Source organism: Cebus imitator, unplaced genomic scaffold, assembly GCF_001604975.1.
Source record: "Cebus imitator isolate Cc_AM_T3 unplaced genomic scaffold, Cebus_imitator-1.0 Scaffold68, whole genome shotgun sequence".
NCBI lineage: Eukaryota > Metazoa > Chordata > Mammalia > Primates > Cebidae > Cebus > Cebus imitator.
In genome coordinates, this window is record NW_016107383.1 from 9,725,878 (window position 1) to 9,741,147 (window position 15,270).

General features: G+C 37.5%; 1 protein-coding gene across 2 annotated transcripts in view; it reads left to right on the forward strand.

Annotated features, from left to right (window-relative positions):
- The first annotated feature begins 3,609 nt into the window (after positions 1-3,609).
- The window catches only part of FAM91A1 (family with sequence similarity 91 member A1), a 48,302-nt gene continuing 36,641 nt past the window's right edge, over positions 3,610-15,270 (forward strand). Inside the window, exons 1-8 of one of the 2 annotated variants that reach the window (XM_017530742.2) lie at positions 3,610-3,948; positions 8,857-8,941; positions 9,934-10,085; positions 11,699-11,756; positions 12,447-12,514; positions 13,067-13,180; positions 14,383-14,473; positions 14,873-14,935. In XM_017530742.2, coding sequence (XP_017386231.1) covers positions 3,877-3,948; positions 8,857-8,941; positions 9,934-10,085; positions 11,699-11,756; positions 12,447-12,514; positions 13,067-13,180; positions 14,383-14,473; positions 14,873-14,935 — 703 coding nt within the window. In that variant the 5' untranslated portion in view covers positions 3,610-3,876. Of the gene's footprint in view, positions 3,949-8,856; positions 8,942-9,933; positions 10,086-11,698; positions 11,757-12,446; positions 12,515-13,066; positions 13,181-14,382; positions 14,481-14,872; positions 14,936-15,270 lie in introns of both variants that reach the window. The other variant, XM_017530744.2, reaches the window with a different exon arrangement.

Here is a 15,270-nt window from a genome sequence, read left to right on the forward strand (position 1 = left end):
TTTTCTTCTTAAAAAGTTAACCTTCTCTAGTGGCAACTGTGTTTTAAAATGTGAATGATGGGAGAAGGTGGGGTAAGAGTAGGGGGGAGCCCAAGAATCTCAGAATAAAGCAATTTATGTTACATACTTGGCTAGTGAAGAGTAAAGCCAATTTTTAACGTGGGCTTTAGAAGTTTGTGTGCACTCATGTGTGTTGATTAATATGTTCAGGACCAGTCATTACTTGATGCTGAGAGCCAAAGCTTACAAATTTGGTAGGTGAAGAGACTTATTTTGAAGCAGAAGAGCAAAACCTCAAGTTTGGAAGTTGCTAAGATGTTCACAGAATTGTGTGCTTATGTGAGTATGGGCGTATTTGTATTCCCTGAGGAAAAGACTTATTTAGCAGTAAAGATAGAGAAAATCTTTAAAAGGGTGCTATTTTGAATTCTCTAATATTGTCTCTTCAGTGCAGTGACCCTGGCACTGATGCTACCAAGAAGATGGTAGAGTAGTTTCTTTACAATGAGGTCTACTCTTAACCCCTTGTAATGTGAAGACAGATGAGAATAATATAAGCACATACATTCTGGTAGTACCATGAGTTCTGGCTTGGCCTGTGATAAACTAAGCTAGATGCAGGAAGAAAGCTGACCCTTGAACAACATGGGGTTAGAGGTGCCTGCACCTCTGTGCAGTTGAAAATCCATGTGTAACTTTTGACTTCCCCAGAATTTAACTACTTGTAGCCTACTGTTGACTGGAAGCCTGGTCCAAAACACAGTTGATGAATGCATATTTTGTATGTCATATATATTATTAATAGATACTATATTACAATAAAATAAGCTAGAGAAAAGAAAGTGCTATTTCATCGTATTTTTATAGTCATTAAGTGGAGATGGCTCATCTTAGAGGTGTTCATCCTTGTCTTCACATCAAGTAGGCTGAGGAGGGGGAAATACAGGAAGTTTTTGGTCTTGCTGTTCAGGGTAGCAGAGGAGGAAGAAAATCCCAGTGTAAGTGGACCTATGCAGTTTGAACCCATGTTGTCAAGGGCCAACCGCACATAATTATACAGTTAAAATGGGACACATCATGTTCCATGTTTCTGAAAATATTACCTACCAATGGGTCTAGTTATGCATCAGTTTACTTAGATGTGAGTTTCACCTGTCTTATTGTGAAGATTGCCTTAAGTGAAAGATGTATGGACATTTCTTTAGTTTTGGCTTACATGCGAATAAGAAATATGACAAACTAAATCCTCTGATCTTTCAGTCATTACTTTCCTAAGATGTCTAATTTCACATTATAGTGTATTGGAAACACCATCCCTAGAAATTAGAAGGGGGATAGCAGTCATATATTAAATTAAGTTTATGTTCTTACAGTGAATATAATGTTAACCATAATCAGGCAAACTTGTTCTTTACTTTCATGGACACTGCAACAAAACACTAAGTGCACAACTAGAAAGATTTTAGCTTATTAAAAATAGATCAGAATTCTAAAATTGTCTAAATGCTTTCCAGTGAAGCCAGGAGATTGCATTTTTAAGAAAGTCTTGTATACATTTCCAGAAATCTTAATCTTTAATAATTATAACCCTCAGCTACAAATAATTATCAAAGAGGGATGTATATGTCCTTAGTTGCCATTCTTAAATTTAAATAAACGTAGGTGCAGGAAACCATCTATCCATTCACTTAACATAAGAGTCTGGAAGGAAATCTGTCTAAACATCAGCAGAACTTAGTTCTTTGTTAACTAAAGCGAAATTATACTCTCCTACTTCTCTTTTATTCGATACTAAATACTTTGGATAATTTTAGAAAACTCTTTTGGAAAGGTAGACAGAAAATACATTGAATTTTTGCTCAGAATGCTGTAGCAGGAAAGTTAGTATAATAACATTTAAGAAAATATTTTTTATTTAATTCTGGAAATTAGAGATGCCAGGATAAAATCGGAAGTCGTGCTTTTAAAATGTTTTGGGAAAAAATAGTACTATTGTTCAGTTTGGAAGTTGTTTAAATTCTATTTGAAATTTCTTCTAGAGTCTTGGAAATTCACAGAGAGAATATGAAAAGCAGGTTGTCCTGTACAGTATCCGCAATCAGTTACGATACAGAAATAACTTGGGTAAGTAGGGGCATTTTTATATTGGGATGGAACTGACCATTGCTTTATCATATTCATAAATCTGTCTTTGCAATACATATTTCATGGTACTGATATTATTCCATGTACAACCTTTAAGAAACTCACCACTGATCATTTCACCTAATAACAATTTGTATTAGCAAGTAGACTTTTCATTCTAATTCTGATAAAAAGTTTTTTAGAGTACTGTTTGTTAGCTATAAAATAATCTTAATTCAAATGTCCTCTTTTTGCCTGAGGTTAGAAAATATGCCATAAAGGAAAAAATATATTAGTTCTTAGTAATTTGACTNCTATTGTTCCTTATTCCCCCCTCAACTAATAAGGCAATTGGACTTTGTAACTGACCTCAGTCAACCTGTGACTCCAGACTCTATGACCCCCTCCCAGCTTGCAAAAACCACCCTAAACTGTAACTTCTGTAACTTTCCACTACCTACCCCAAACCTATGAAACCAACTCCTATCCCACTGCCCTGGGCTGGCTCTTTTCCGATTCAGCCCAACATCACCAGGGTGAATAAACAGCCATGTTGCTCACACAAAGCCTGTTTGTGGGGGGTCTCTTCATTCAGTGCATGTGATTCAACAAGCTGCAAAAACACTGAAGTTGTCTCTGGTTGCTTCGAGGAATAATGATCATGGGTTTGCTAAGGCAGTGTAACAAATTCTGGAAGAAATTATTCCCAAGGACCTTAACACTCGACCTGAAAATAAGACATGCTGGATTTTTGCTTTTAAAAAGTGACTGGAGGCATTTACGTGGCACAGAAGAAAGCAGAAATTGAGAGGCTACATGCCAAAAGTTGGCAAGGGTCTGCCTGTCTCCTAGGTGCCTGTGGGCTGCTTCGATCTGTCAGCACCACTGTTTAAAATTTCAGCTCCCCAAATCCCTTGCATTGTAAGAATTTGGATCTTCTTGGGAAGTGGAGCCCAATGGCGAGCATCATACCTTGGATGGGGAGAGGGCTTACCAGACCTCTGCTCTCCCACTGCCCTCGCTTCTCGCTCAACCCGGTGCAAGATCTGACAAGAGACTCTTTCTTTCCCCAGGGACCTTGACCCGTTCCCCCGTCGCCCTGGCCCGGGTTCGGGGCTGGCCTGTGGAGAACCCCGGCGAGCGCACTGCACTCCTTGCAAAGCCAGCCACCGCCGGCCCGCCTCCCAGGTCGCTTTTCTCCGACAACCGACCCCAGTGCCTGTAACCGCCTGTTCTGGGACCACCCGGCTTCACATTTTGAGGAAACTGGGTCGTCAGCCACGGCAACACAAACCCAAGTGACAATTTCCATTAATTCAGAGACAGAAACACGGAGACGAGGCGCGCGGGCGAGGGGCGCTGAACGGGGTACTTCTGGGCACCTCATCGTCGCCCCGCCCTGCAGCTGGTAGAGGGCGTGGCCACAGGTCAGTCCGCGCCCCGCCCCTCCGGCCGCGCGCCAGCGGGCGGAAGTGACGTAAGCAAAGAGCCATTTCCGGCGGGTCGAAACTAGGAAGAAACTTGGAGCTGTTAAGGCGACCCAGCCTCCTATCGCTGCTGTCTGTGCTCGGTTGGTCCGGGCCGCGCTGAGCTGTCGGGAACCCAGGCCATGGGGCAGCTCGGGCCTTCGGCAGTGTGAGACGCGGGGCCTCCCGCGGGGTTCCCTGACAGGCCGCGGGCAGGCAGGCGGGAGGCGTAGTGTGGGTCGCGGTCGCGGTCGCGGCCCCTGCCGCCGGCCCTGGACACGGCATCATGAACATAGACGTGGAGTTCCACATCCGGCACAACTACCCCTGGAGCAAGTTGCCGGCCAACGTGAGACAGGTACGGCTGGAATCTGGCTGGGACCGGGCCCCTGACGGGTCCGGCCCGCCCCGCGGTCACCTGCTTGCTTCGCCCGCGGGGCCCGAGCGGGCTGCTCCCGGCTGACTCCCTTCCTTTATCCCTCCGTGGTCGACAGACCCTCAGCTCAGGGCGAGGGAGGGACGGCAGTGGGGCCACAGGGCCAGGACGGGGCCGTTGCTAAATGGGATGACAAGGTGTCCACAGGACCCGGCTGGCGCTTTTGTCCCCAGCCTCCCTTTAGCCAGGCACCTGCGATGGAGATTTTAAGCACGGTCCTTGACCTCCAGAACTTCAGGATGGTAGGAAAGGGATGAGAAACAAACGAATACAATACAGGTTGGTAGCTCATACACACCTCCACTGTAGTATACGTGAGAGCACAGGGTTGGTTGGAAGGATGTGTAGAGAAGGCACTTAAATTGGGCCTTGGAGAACGAATAAGAGTTAAGTAAGAGGGAATAAAGATCTTTCCAGGGGGAAGGAAAGTCATTTTACAAAGCTTGGTTGAGTGAAAGGACATATCTCATGAGTAGCAAGTGACTGAATGCCACCAGAATTTGGACTGATATGTTCGGGGTTGAAATTTTTTGAGTGTGTGGGGCTGGTAGCAGATGAGGCAGGAAAAGTGGTCAGGGCCAGATGTTGAAGGAGCTTATATGCTTTGTTTTGTTGGACTTTATTCTCTAGAGAAGATGAGTTTATCAGAGATGTTTCAACAAGCGTGACATGAGGTTTTTGAAAGTTAATGCTCAATTTTTTTAGTGTGTTTTACTCAGTTGTTTAATAGATGTTTATTGAGCACTTACTAGGTGCCGTGCGTTGTTTTAGATGCAGGTAATTCGCAACAGTCAACAAGACAAAGATTGCCTTCATGGAGCTTCCATTTTACTGAAGAAAGTTAGACAGTAAACAAATAAATTGATAAATACATAACAGCAGATGGTTTTAAGTCTTATGAAAGTAGTGATAAGGGCTACAGATAAGCACTGCTGCTCTGGTCATAGATTGACGTTCACTTCTTCCCATTATACGTGGTCGAGGCTGAAATTTGGTTTTCTATTGGCACTTGGCGGTGGTGTTTTTGGGAATTTGGAATGGCAGTGGTGATGGTATAAGGATTATAATAGTTTAGTTTACTTTGCTCCCTTCCTCCCTTGGGACTTAGCGCCAGGAAGTGAATATTAAGGTTCTGGTCATGCATCATGTGGCCAAGAAAATGCTTTCACTTTAATATAGCAAACCCAAGAAAATGGAAAGATAAATTTAAAAGATTTGAACTCTTGGGTGTCAGTGGCTGTCCGTGTGACATTTATCTTAAACTGAGAGAACAAAGCTCTAAACCTAAGGGAATAAATTTCTTTTGTTAATCTTGAATAAAGGCTTTAAAGGACACTTTTGTACTTTAGGGTTTTGTGGCAAATCCAAAGACACAGGAAGAAGCAATTCTTTTCTTTGTTTCTATTTTTTCTCTACTCTTTTCATCGGAATAAAGGTAGCATACTCAAAGAAAGATGAGTGATGAGATTATATACAACATGAATAATTGTCTTTAATTAGTACTGGCAAAAGAGTTTCTAAAACATAGTCATGACTATTTGAAAATAATCACAGAACAGTTAAAATTAGGTCTAAATGTGAAATTAAGTATGTTTTTGCTTTTAAGATCACTTGAAACTGGCTATTTTAGCTTAGGATAAGGTTGGCCATTTGTATATGTTGCAAAACCCGTCTGTACACGTTTACTTCAAGGACCTTCTCTAGCCTAATCGCTGTTTCCCTAGGCCGAGCTCCATCTGAGATTACTACATCAGCGTTCTGTCTGGTCTCTTGCTCTCAGAATAGGACTTTCTCCTGCATTCTTCATGCTACTCTAGGGGTGAGGCTTCTGAAATGCAAACCCAACCTTATTACTGCCTGTCTCCTTTATATTGCTTGTATTTAATAGCTTCTTTTTGAATCTCACTCTGATACTCACTGCTCGTGGGAGGTTTCCCTGACCTAAATCTGTGGTGGTTGCCCCTAGTCTGTCTTACCATTGCATTAATTGTATTCCTCACCTGTCATAGAGCTTACCCCACTACGGTGCATTTTCTGGTTACAACACTGGCTTTGCTTTTGTACCTTGAGTACCTTTCACAGACTTAGCTTAGTAAATATTTATGGCTGAGAGCACCTAAAGCTCAGTCAGTTTAAATGTGGGGAATATTCCTTGTATGGAAAGAATTTGTCTTTTGACATTATAGATTTTTAGATACTTTGGTGCTGTTTCCAGTAAGTTTTGATGGGTTTCCTCGGAAATGACTCACATTTTCCAGTTCTGAAAGCTGGGGGCAGGTGATTTAGATTTTTTCAAAATGTATTTTAAGCTAACTCATTTTTATGTGGATGAGAGGACATTTTTAAAAATGTGATATGGGTCATGATAGACTTTTAAAAAAATACATTAAAAATTGGGGATGGGGTCATTATTTCAGGATTTTTCTGTAGTTTACCAATATCTTATATTTTTTATTCAAAATAATTAATAGTCCTTTTATTTTAAGGGGCATCTTATGATGAGGTTCTGTATCATCTAAGAAGGATCAATTTTAAAAATGTGTTTTTTGGCAGGGCACAGGGATGTACTTGGGGATGTATATGCCGGGATTGGAGTCTGTAGGACCAAAAGTTTCAGAAAATCTTTGTGCTTTTAGCATAATCTGTGATGGGTGCTTTATAGCTAGTGTCTTATTCTTATGTCATTGTTTCATCTGATGTAGTTCCTTTTATATGCAACTCAACTTCATTTGTCAGACCTGGTCAGTATTTCTGCAGGGCTAGAGTTGTCTCCCGATAAAACGGCTTTTCTTTTTCTTCTTAAAAAGTTAACCTTCTCTAGTGGCAACTGTGTTTTAAAATGTGAATGATGGGAGAAGGTGGGGTAAGAGTAGGGGGGAGCCCAAGAATCTCAGAATAAAGCAATTTATGTTACATACTTGGCTAGTGAAGAGTAAAGCCAATTTTTAACGTGGGCTTTAGAAGTTTGTGTGCACTCATGTGTGTTGATTAATATGTTCAGGACCAGTCATTACTTGATGCTGAGAGCCAAAGCTTACAAATTTGGTAGGTGAAGAGACTTATTTTGAAGCAGAAGAGCAAAACCTCAAGTTTGGAAGTTGCTAAGATGTTCACAGAATTGTGTGCTTATGTGAGTATGGGCGTATTTGTATTCCCTGAGGAAAAGACTTATTTAGCAGTAAAGATAGAGAAAATCTTTAAAAGGGTGCTATTTTGAATTCTCTAATATTGTCTCTTCAGTGCAGTGACCCTGGCACTGATGCTACCAAGAAGATGGTAGAGTAGTTTCTTTACAATGAGGTCTACTCTTAACGCCTTGTAATATGAAGACAGATGAGAATAATATAAGCACATACATTCTGGTAGTACCATGAGTTCTGGCTTGGCCTGTGATAAACTAAGCTAGATGCAGGAAGAAAGCTGACCCTTGAACAACATGGGGTTAGAGGTGCCTGCACCTCTGTGCAGTTGAAAATCCATGTGTAACTTTTGACTTCCCCAGAATTTAACTACTTGTAGCCTACTGTTGACTGGAAGCCTGGTCCAAAACACAGTTGATGAATGCATATTTTGTATGTCATATATATTATTAATAGATACTATATTACAATAAAATAAGCTAGAGAAAAGAAAGTGCTATTTCATCGTATTTTTATAGTCATTAAGTGGAGATGGCTCATCTTAGAGGTGTTCATCCTTGTCTTCACATCAAGTAGGCTGAGGAGGGGGAAATACAGGAAGTTTTTGGTCTTGCTGTTCAGGGTAGCAGAGGAGGAAGAAAATCCCAGTGTAAGTGGACCTATGCAGTTTGAACCCATGTTGTCAAGGGCCAACCGCACATAATTATACAGTTAAAATGGGACACATCATGTTCCATGTTTCTGAAAATATTACCTACCAATGGGTCTAGTTATGCATCAGTTTACTTAGATGTGAGTTTCACCTGTCTTATTGTGAAGATTGCCTTAAGTGAAAGATGTATGGACATTTCTTTAGTTTTGGCTTACATGCGAATAAGAAATATGACAAACTAAATCCTCTGATCTTTCAGTCATTACTTTCCTAAGATGTCTAATTTCACATTATAGTGTATTGGAAACACCATCCCTAGAAATTAGAAGGGGGATAGCAGTCATATATTAAATTAAGTTTATGTTCTTACAGTGAATATAATGTTAACCATAATCAGGCAAACTTGTTCTTTACTTTCATGGACACTGCAACAAAACACTAAGTGCACAACTAGAAAGATTTTAGCTTATTAAAAATAGATCAGAATTCTAAAATTGTCTAAATGCTTTCCAGTGAAGCCAGGAGATTGCATTTTTAAGAAAGTCTTGTATACATTTCCAGAAATCTTAATCTTTAATAATTATAACCCTCAGCTACAAATAATTATCAAAGAGGGATGTATATGTCCTTAGTTGCCATTCTTAAATTTAAATAAACGTAGGTGCAGGAAACCATCTATCCATTCACTTAACATAAGAGTCTGGAAGGAAATCTGTCTAAACATCAGCAGAACTTAGTTCTTTGTTAACTAAAGCGAAATTATACTCTCCTACTTCTCTTTTATTCGATACTAAATACTTTGGATAATTTTAGAAAACTCTTTTGGAAAGGTAGACAGAAAATACATTGAATTTTTGCTCAGAATGCTGTAGCAGGAAAGTTAGTATAATAACATTTAAGAAAATATTTTTTATTTAATTCTGGAAATTAGAGATGCCAGGATAAAATCGGAAGTCGTGCTTTTAAAATGTTTTGGGAAAAAATAGTACTATTGTTCAGTTTGGAAGTTGTTTAAATTCTATTTGAAATTTCTTCTAGAGTCTTGGAAATTCACAGAGAGAATATGAAAAGCAGGTTGTCCTGTACAGTATCCGCAATCAGTTACGATACAGAAATAACTTGGGTAAGTAGGGGCATTTTTATATTGGGATGGAACTGACCATTGCTTTATCATATTCATAAATCTGTCTTTGCAATACATATTTCATGGTACTGATATTATTCCATGTACAACCTTTAAGAAACTCACCACTGATCATTTCACCTAATAACAATTTGTATTAGCAAGTAGACTTTTCATTCTAATTCTGATAAAAAGTTTTTTAGAGTACTGTTTGTTAGACTCATTTTACCTATAAAATAATCTTAATTCAAATGTCCTCTTTTTGCCTGAGGTTAGAAAATATGCCATAAAGGAAAAAATATATTAGTTCTTAGTAATTTGACTTTGGTTGTCTCCATAAATTTTTCAAGTAATATGAAAAACTCTTTCTATAATAATTGTGACACATTTTAAACATAGTTCATTCCATGATTTTTCTTTCTAAAAGAAAAAAAAAATTTGCTTTTTATTAGATTATTTTGGTTAGTCTGTTCTGCTGATGCCCTGGTAGTGTTTCCCTCCTGTTTGTTACTCTTATTTTAAGCATAATGTTTCTGATAATTGTTTTTCTGTATGAACATTTTCCATGAAAGTCAGAGGGCTTTTTACATTTAAAAACTAAAAAAACAGCAAATAATTAAAAAAAAAAAAGATTTGACTTCATTGAAAACTAGCATTCAGTTTGGCTCTCTTATAAAGTAATGTAATAAGCCTCTGTTTTGTACCTTTTTTGGGGCCATGCTGGTAGTTCTATGCTTATTTTCTCATTTGGCAGGAATTATTCTCTACTAATCTGTCCTATTATACATTTTACTTATATACTCTGAAGTCTGTTTCATGTCATACAACTGTTTCTTTGTTCCAACTTAGAATATTTTATTTGTTCTCTTGCAACTTACATACTTTTCTTTTAAATTACTGTTGGTTTGTGAAGTATTTCTTACTGCATTTATAGTTAATACGTAACTATAAGAAATCCAAAAAAAACTAGACAATTTCCCTCTTTTGTGCAGTTAAACATGTCAAGAAAGATGAACGCAAATACTATGAGGAACTGCTAAAGTACAGCCGAGATCATCTCATGCTGTACCCTTACCATTTATCGGATATTATGGTGAAGGGCTTGAGGATAACACCATTTTCATATTATACTGGGATTATGGAGGTAAGTTTACAGTGTGGGTGAGCCATTGGGACTGGGGTGGGACTGCAAGTCAGGGACACTTTGCAGATGTTGACTATTCTGCTCTCATCTACGGTGAACACTCTTCTGAACTTACAATGTAAAAGGGACTGTTGGTGGCAAGTTAACTGTTTGAGTCACACCATACAAGTACTTATCCTTATTGATGTTTTTACATAGGGAAGGTGTCTATTTCTATTCTGGTTGTTGAAGGTGCTCTTGACCCTTTGTGCTGTTGTAGCACTGATCAGTCATTTATGTTAGCAGAGTCTGTGTAAAATTTATTGCCTTTTAAAACAGGTTGAAAACGTGGGTGACAGAATTGAATATAAGGCTCTGAGAAACTTAATGTATTTATTCACTAACTGTCTAAAGAATAAATGACATAGACCCAACATTGCATAATACGGGTGCCAGAAAAGAGAAATGTGTTGTTAGTCTTGGCCGTTAATCTCTTTCTATAATTATTAACTTTTAGTTGTTAGCCTTTTTCCAAAGACAGCTTTTAGACTTGTACGGATAACTTTAATATTAGTTATATACTATTTTCAAGTGAGCTTTATGAAAGATTGGCAGTATTCATTTGGTGTTCATTTGCTCCTTAATTGTGTTTGAGTGCTCCCATTTGGGGCTCACTAGCCACTTGAAGAGCGGAGAGGAACCTAGAACTGAAGGAGTTGGGAACCTGTGGTAACATGAGCTTTGCCCTGTTACGATGTGTCCCTTACTGCTCACTCCCTTTGCTTATCTGCAGAAGCCCCTCCTTCATGGCACTTCTGCAGTCCCATGCTTCCCATGTTCCACTTTTGGAGGCAATGCTAGAGAAAAGCAAGAGGCCTAATAGCCCAGGTAGCATAATGAAGAACCAAGGTAACATAATGAAGATGACAGCTCATCAGGAAGTAGAATAGTTACTGCTGTCTCTTTATTTTTCTAGTGTAGTTCACAAGTTTGGGAGCTAAAATAGGTGGAGTTTTTGTTTCATTTACCAGCTTTCATTTCAGTTATATCTACATAGTTGCTGCATTCTGGTTCCTGTTCTTATGTCATTGGGTATAGCTCCTGGGTTGAAAACGGGCCTTATCCCCACAGCAAGCAGTGGGTTTGTTATTGGAGAAACAGCTTGGGGGCAGAAAAAGCTGGATATGAAGTTTGACTCTTCTACAGATTGGGACTTGTAGGATCCAACGTGCTTTGGATGCATGTTGATGGAGCTTTGGCACATTATTTGGCTTTCTCTCAGTGTGGGGATCTAGGATCAGGTATGAAATGTGGAGAGGCTGGAACCCTGAGCTCTGATAGAGCCATTACTTACATTGGTTCCACAGGGTAGAGGTTACAGGGCAGCTGTCTGGGAGTTGTAGAGAGCCTTGTGAGAAACCCATACCCGAAAATCTGCCCTTTAATTACTAGGTTGGGAACATGTGGGAAGTGCCACAGGATGGCATGCATGCTCTAGGTTGCCAAGCTATGATCTCACTGTTTCCTATAATAATTATTGTTATTCTTATTGGCTATAGAAATATTATATTTATGTACATTTTTATTTAAGGACATTTTGGATTTCAAATTTTAAATATTTTTCTTTTTGAAAGGACATTATGAACAGTGAGAAAAGTTATGATTCATTGCCCAACTTTACTGCTGCTGACTGTAAGTATTTAATTATGCTGAAGAAGGTAATGTTTAGTTTGTGTCTTTGTTCATGCATTCTGTCATCTGTTAATATTGTAAGGTATGTTTTTAACCTGAAATATGTAAAAATTAGAACAGTAAGCAACATTAGTGGGAATTTTATCAGATGATACAAGACACAAATGTAAGATTAAATGTCTAAGAGAGAAATATTTGAGAGTGGTAGAATCAAAAAAATAGGACTAATCTATATATTTCCAGGGAATAAAGTTCTTTCTGATACTTGGGGTGTGTGTGTATTAAATGTGGGAGGAAAACTGCACAGTATTTTTGTGACATACAGTTTTTACTGACTTAATTTGCTGCTGTTTTATGATGCTTATTTTGACAAAGTATATATTTTGAATGTGTCATAATTCTGTTGTTTAAGAAGCTTTCACTGAGAATTACATTTTGACTTCCTAAAATTGGCAGGACTTCTGCTTTTCAAAAATGTTTTTATTTGTTAGAAGTGTCAGCTTGAATTCAACTCTCCCAAAGTTTATCTTTCTTTTATGTTTTGTTTGAAGACTTCCTTTTAATTTGATATTGATATTTGATTAGTAATTAAAAGATGAACATAAGCTAGGGTTTTTCCTCAAATCACTTGTGAGCGTATTGACATTTCAAGATATATTAAATGTTTTTAAAGGAAAGACTCTTTTTCAGGTCTAAGGCTTCTTGGCATAGGAAGAAACCAGTATATTGATCTTATGAATCAGTGTAGATCATCAAAAGTAAGTTAGTAATTTCCCTTTCTGTTTCATTGTTTTGGCTTCATCACACCCTTTGATTAGTTTTTTCAAGCGGTAGAAATAATGAATTGTATTTCTTTGACCAAATAAAATGTACTTAATACAGAAACAATACCAAAATAACTCCTCAGTGTTCTCTAGGTTATAGCTTAAATGATTATTTAAAAATTTTAATGCATAAAACATTCATTTAAAAAAATTATTTTTGTTGTTTTGGTCTTTTTATTTGCTCATTCTACTTGTAGAATTAACAGGTGAAATAAGTGTTCACATTTTCAAATGCATTTCCCATTGTTTGGGTTTCAGTTGAGTTTCTGGAATTAAATCTGGATTTAACAATTAGTGTTTTGAAATAATTTATTTTGAGACAATTTAAGAATGACTATCTTCATTCAGCATATTGTCTAGAATTGTTAAGATTTTAAAACATGAAGGTTAAGGTTATTTAATCTGTTAGAAACTATTTTATGATTGATGAAAGAAAAAAGTGATAATTTTAGATTGCAAATTCTCAAGTGTTTGTACCCATTGCAGAAATTCTTCAGAAGGAAAACAGCCCGTGATCTTCTACCAATAAAGCCAGTGGAAATTGCCATAGAGGCATGGTGGGTGGTGCAGGCTGGTTATATCACAGAAGATGACATCAAGGTAGAAATCTTTAAAAGTTAAACATAGAATTTTTATTTTTTAAATTTATTTTATAATTTTTAATTATAGCTTATAATTTTAAAAAAGGTAACATTTTGTTTTCCTGAAGAAAATTAAATTTAAAATTTAAAATGATCTTGGTAGACTAGAATATTGGTGAGTTTCTGAGATACTCTGTAATGGTGAGGGAGACTTGACTTGGTTCAAATTCAATTATCTAGGGGTGTTAATTAGATAGAAGCTTCATGTAAAGTAGCATATGATGCCACAGCTGCCAACAACACCAATATTGGCTAATACTTTTAAACACCTGTGTGCTAGATGTGCCATGCTCTTTTGCAAGTGCTTTTTACTTTGTCTTACTTAATTCTCATAACAACCCCAGAGATAGTATTATTAGCACCCCCATTTCACAGATGAGGAAAGTTAGCACAGAACAATTGAGTAACAGCTTAAGTTGTAGCGGTAGTAAAGGTCCAGGATTTTTTGGCAGTTTGCCGTGGAATCTTGTACTCTTAATCACTGCAAAGAACTGTTGCACTGAAATGATAGGTGCTTTTATGGGCGACAGTGTTAAGATCAAGAGAGTTGATATTCCTAGTGGTCAGACCACACCTTGGAAGGGATGTTGATTTAGAGGAAAGGAGTGGAGTAATGAAGGGACCTGGAGACCAGGTTGTATTTATGTGCAGCTGAAGCAGTGTGAGTGTGTGGCCTTCTTTTTAGTTTGCGTTTAATTTTCTCCAGAGGACACATTAAATATGATGAGTGGAAGGCTTAGAAATTTTACTTCAGTCTAAAGTACCTCCTAGTGGAGCTCTCAAACTGTGTTATAATAAGCTAATGAACTTTCCTGTTACTGACGATATTCATGTGGAGTTTGACTAAACTTCTGATTAGAGAGACTCTGAATTAGTAAATGTATCTAATTCCAATTCAATGACAAGCAACAAACATACTAATCAGCAAACATTGGTACTTACAGTAAGTTTGTTCTTTATGTTCTGTTGGTATGTTGCATATTTTGGCACCTTAATTGATGGCTATGTGCATAGTGTTTTGTTTGAATTCTAGAGTGATAAATATGTAGTTCATTGAGCTAATGACATGTAATCACTGGTTTCAACATAAATAAATTTCAGGAGACTTATGAATTAGTTAATTTGGACAGAACTTAATTAAAAATATTTTGCTTTTCTTAGATATGCACTTTGCCTGAGAAATGCGCTATTGATAAGATCATCGATTCAGGCCCTCAGCTCTCTGGATCACTAGATTACAATGTAGTACATAGTAAGTGGTTAGTAGAAATGATCTTTTGTCAACATAAAAACTTGTTTTAAACCATCAATAATGACTAGCAATTACTTATCAAGTAGGTACAAATAGTGCTATTTTCTAAGGCATGTTATTGTTTGAAATGTGACCTTAGTCTTTTCTGTGTGGCTATAATTAGTCACATACACTAGAAATTTATGCAACTGAATGGTAAGAAAAATTTTGTGCTTCTGAACATGTGCAGGAAACCGAGATTTAAAAACTTAATTATAATTCTTTTTCTCTTCTATTTTACTTTTTCTTTCGTCACATAGCATTCATTTGTAAGAATCTTTAGAGAAAGCCAGGAATCAGTTTTTTTTTTAAATTACTGTTTAGTGTTCCATCTAAAACAAGGTACTTTTGCTTCTTTAGGTTTGTATAACAAAGGATTTATATATCTGGATGTACCAATATCTGATGACAGTTGTATAGCAGGTAAGACTGTGCTAATATTTTTCACTATTTTTTGAATGGGTATCAGGTGCTAAGCACTGTGTATCATCCATTCTAGGATCTTAGATGTTAGGATATTTCAAGAAAAACATTTTTCTTCTTTACATTTTAACACAGTACAATGGTTTTACTTAAATTCCTTATTCTTAGTTTTGTATTTGGTGTACACAGTATATTAAAATGATAGCAACACAAGGTAAAATTCTAACAATCCCAAATCAAATCAATATTTTTATACATTTGTGTTGCCTTTTAATCCTTGTTCAGTGTGTAGTATTCGGCAATACCATACAGTTGTATGTTCTCATTTCACTTAA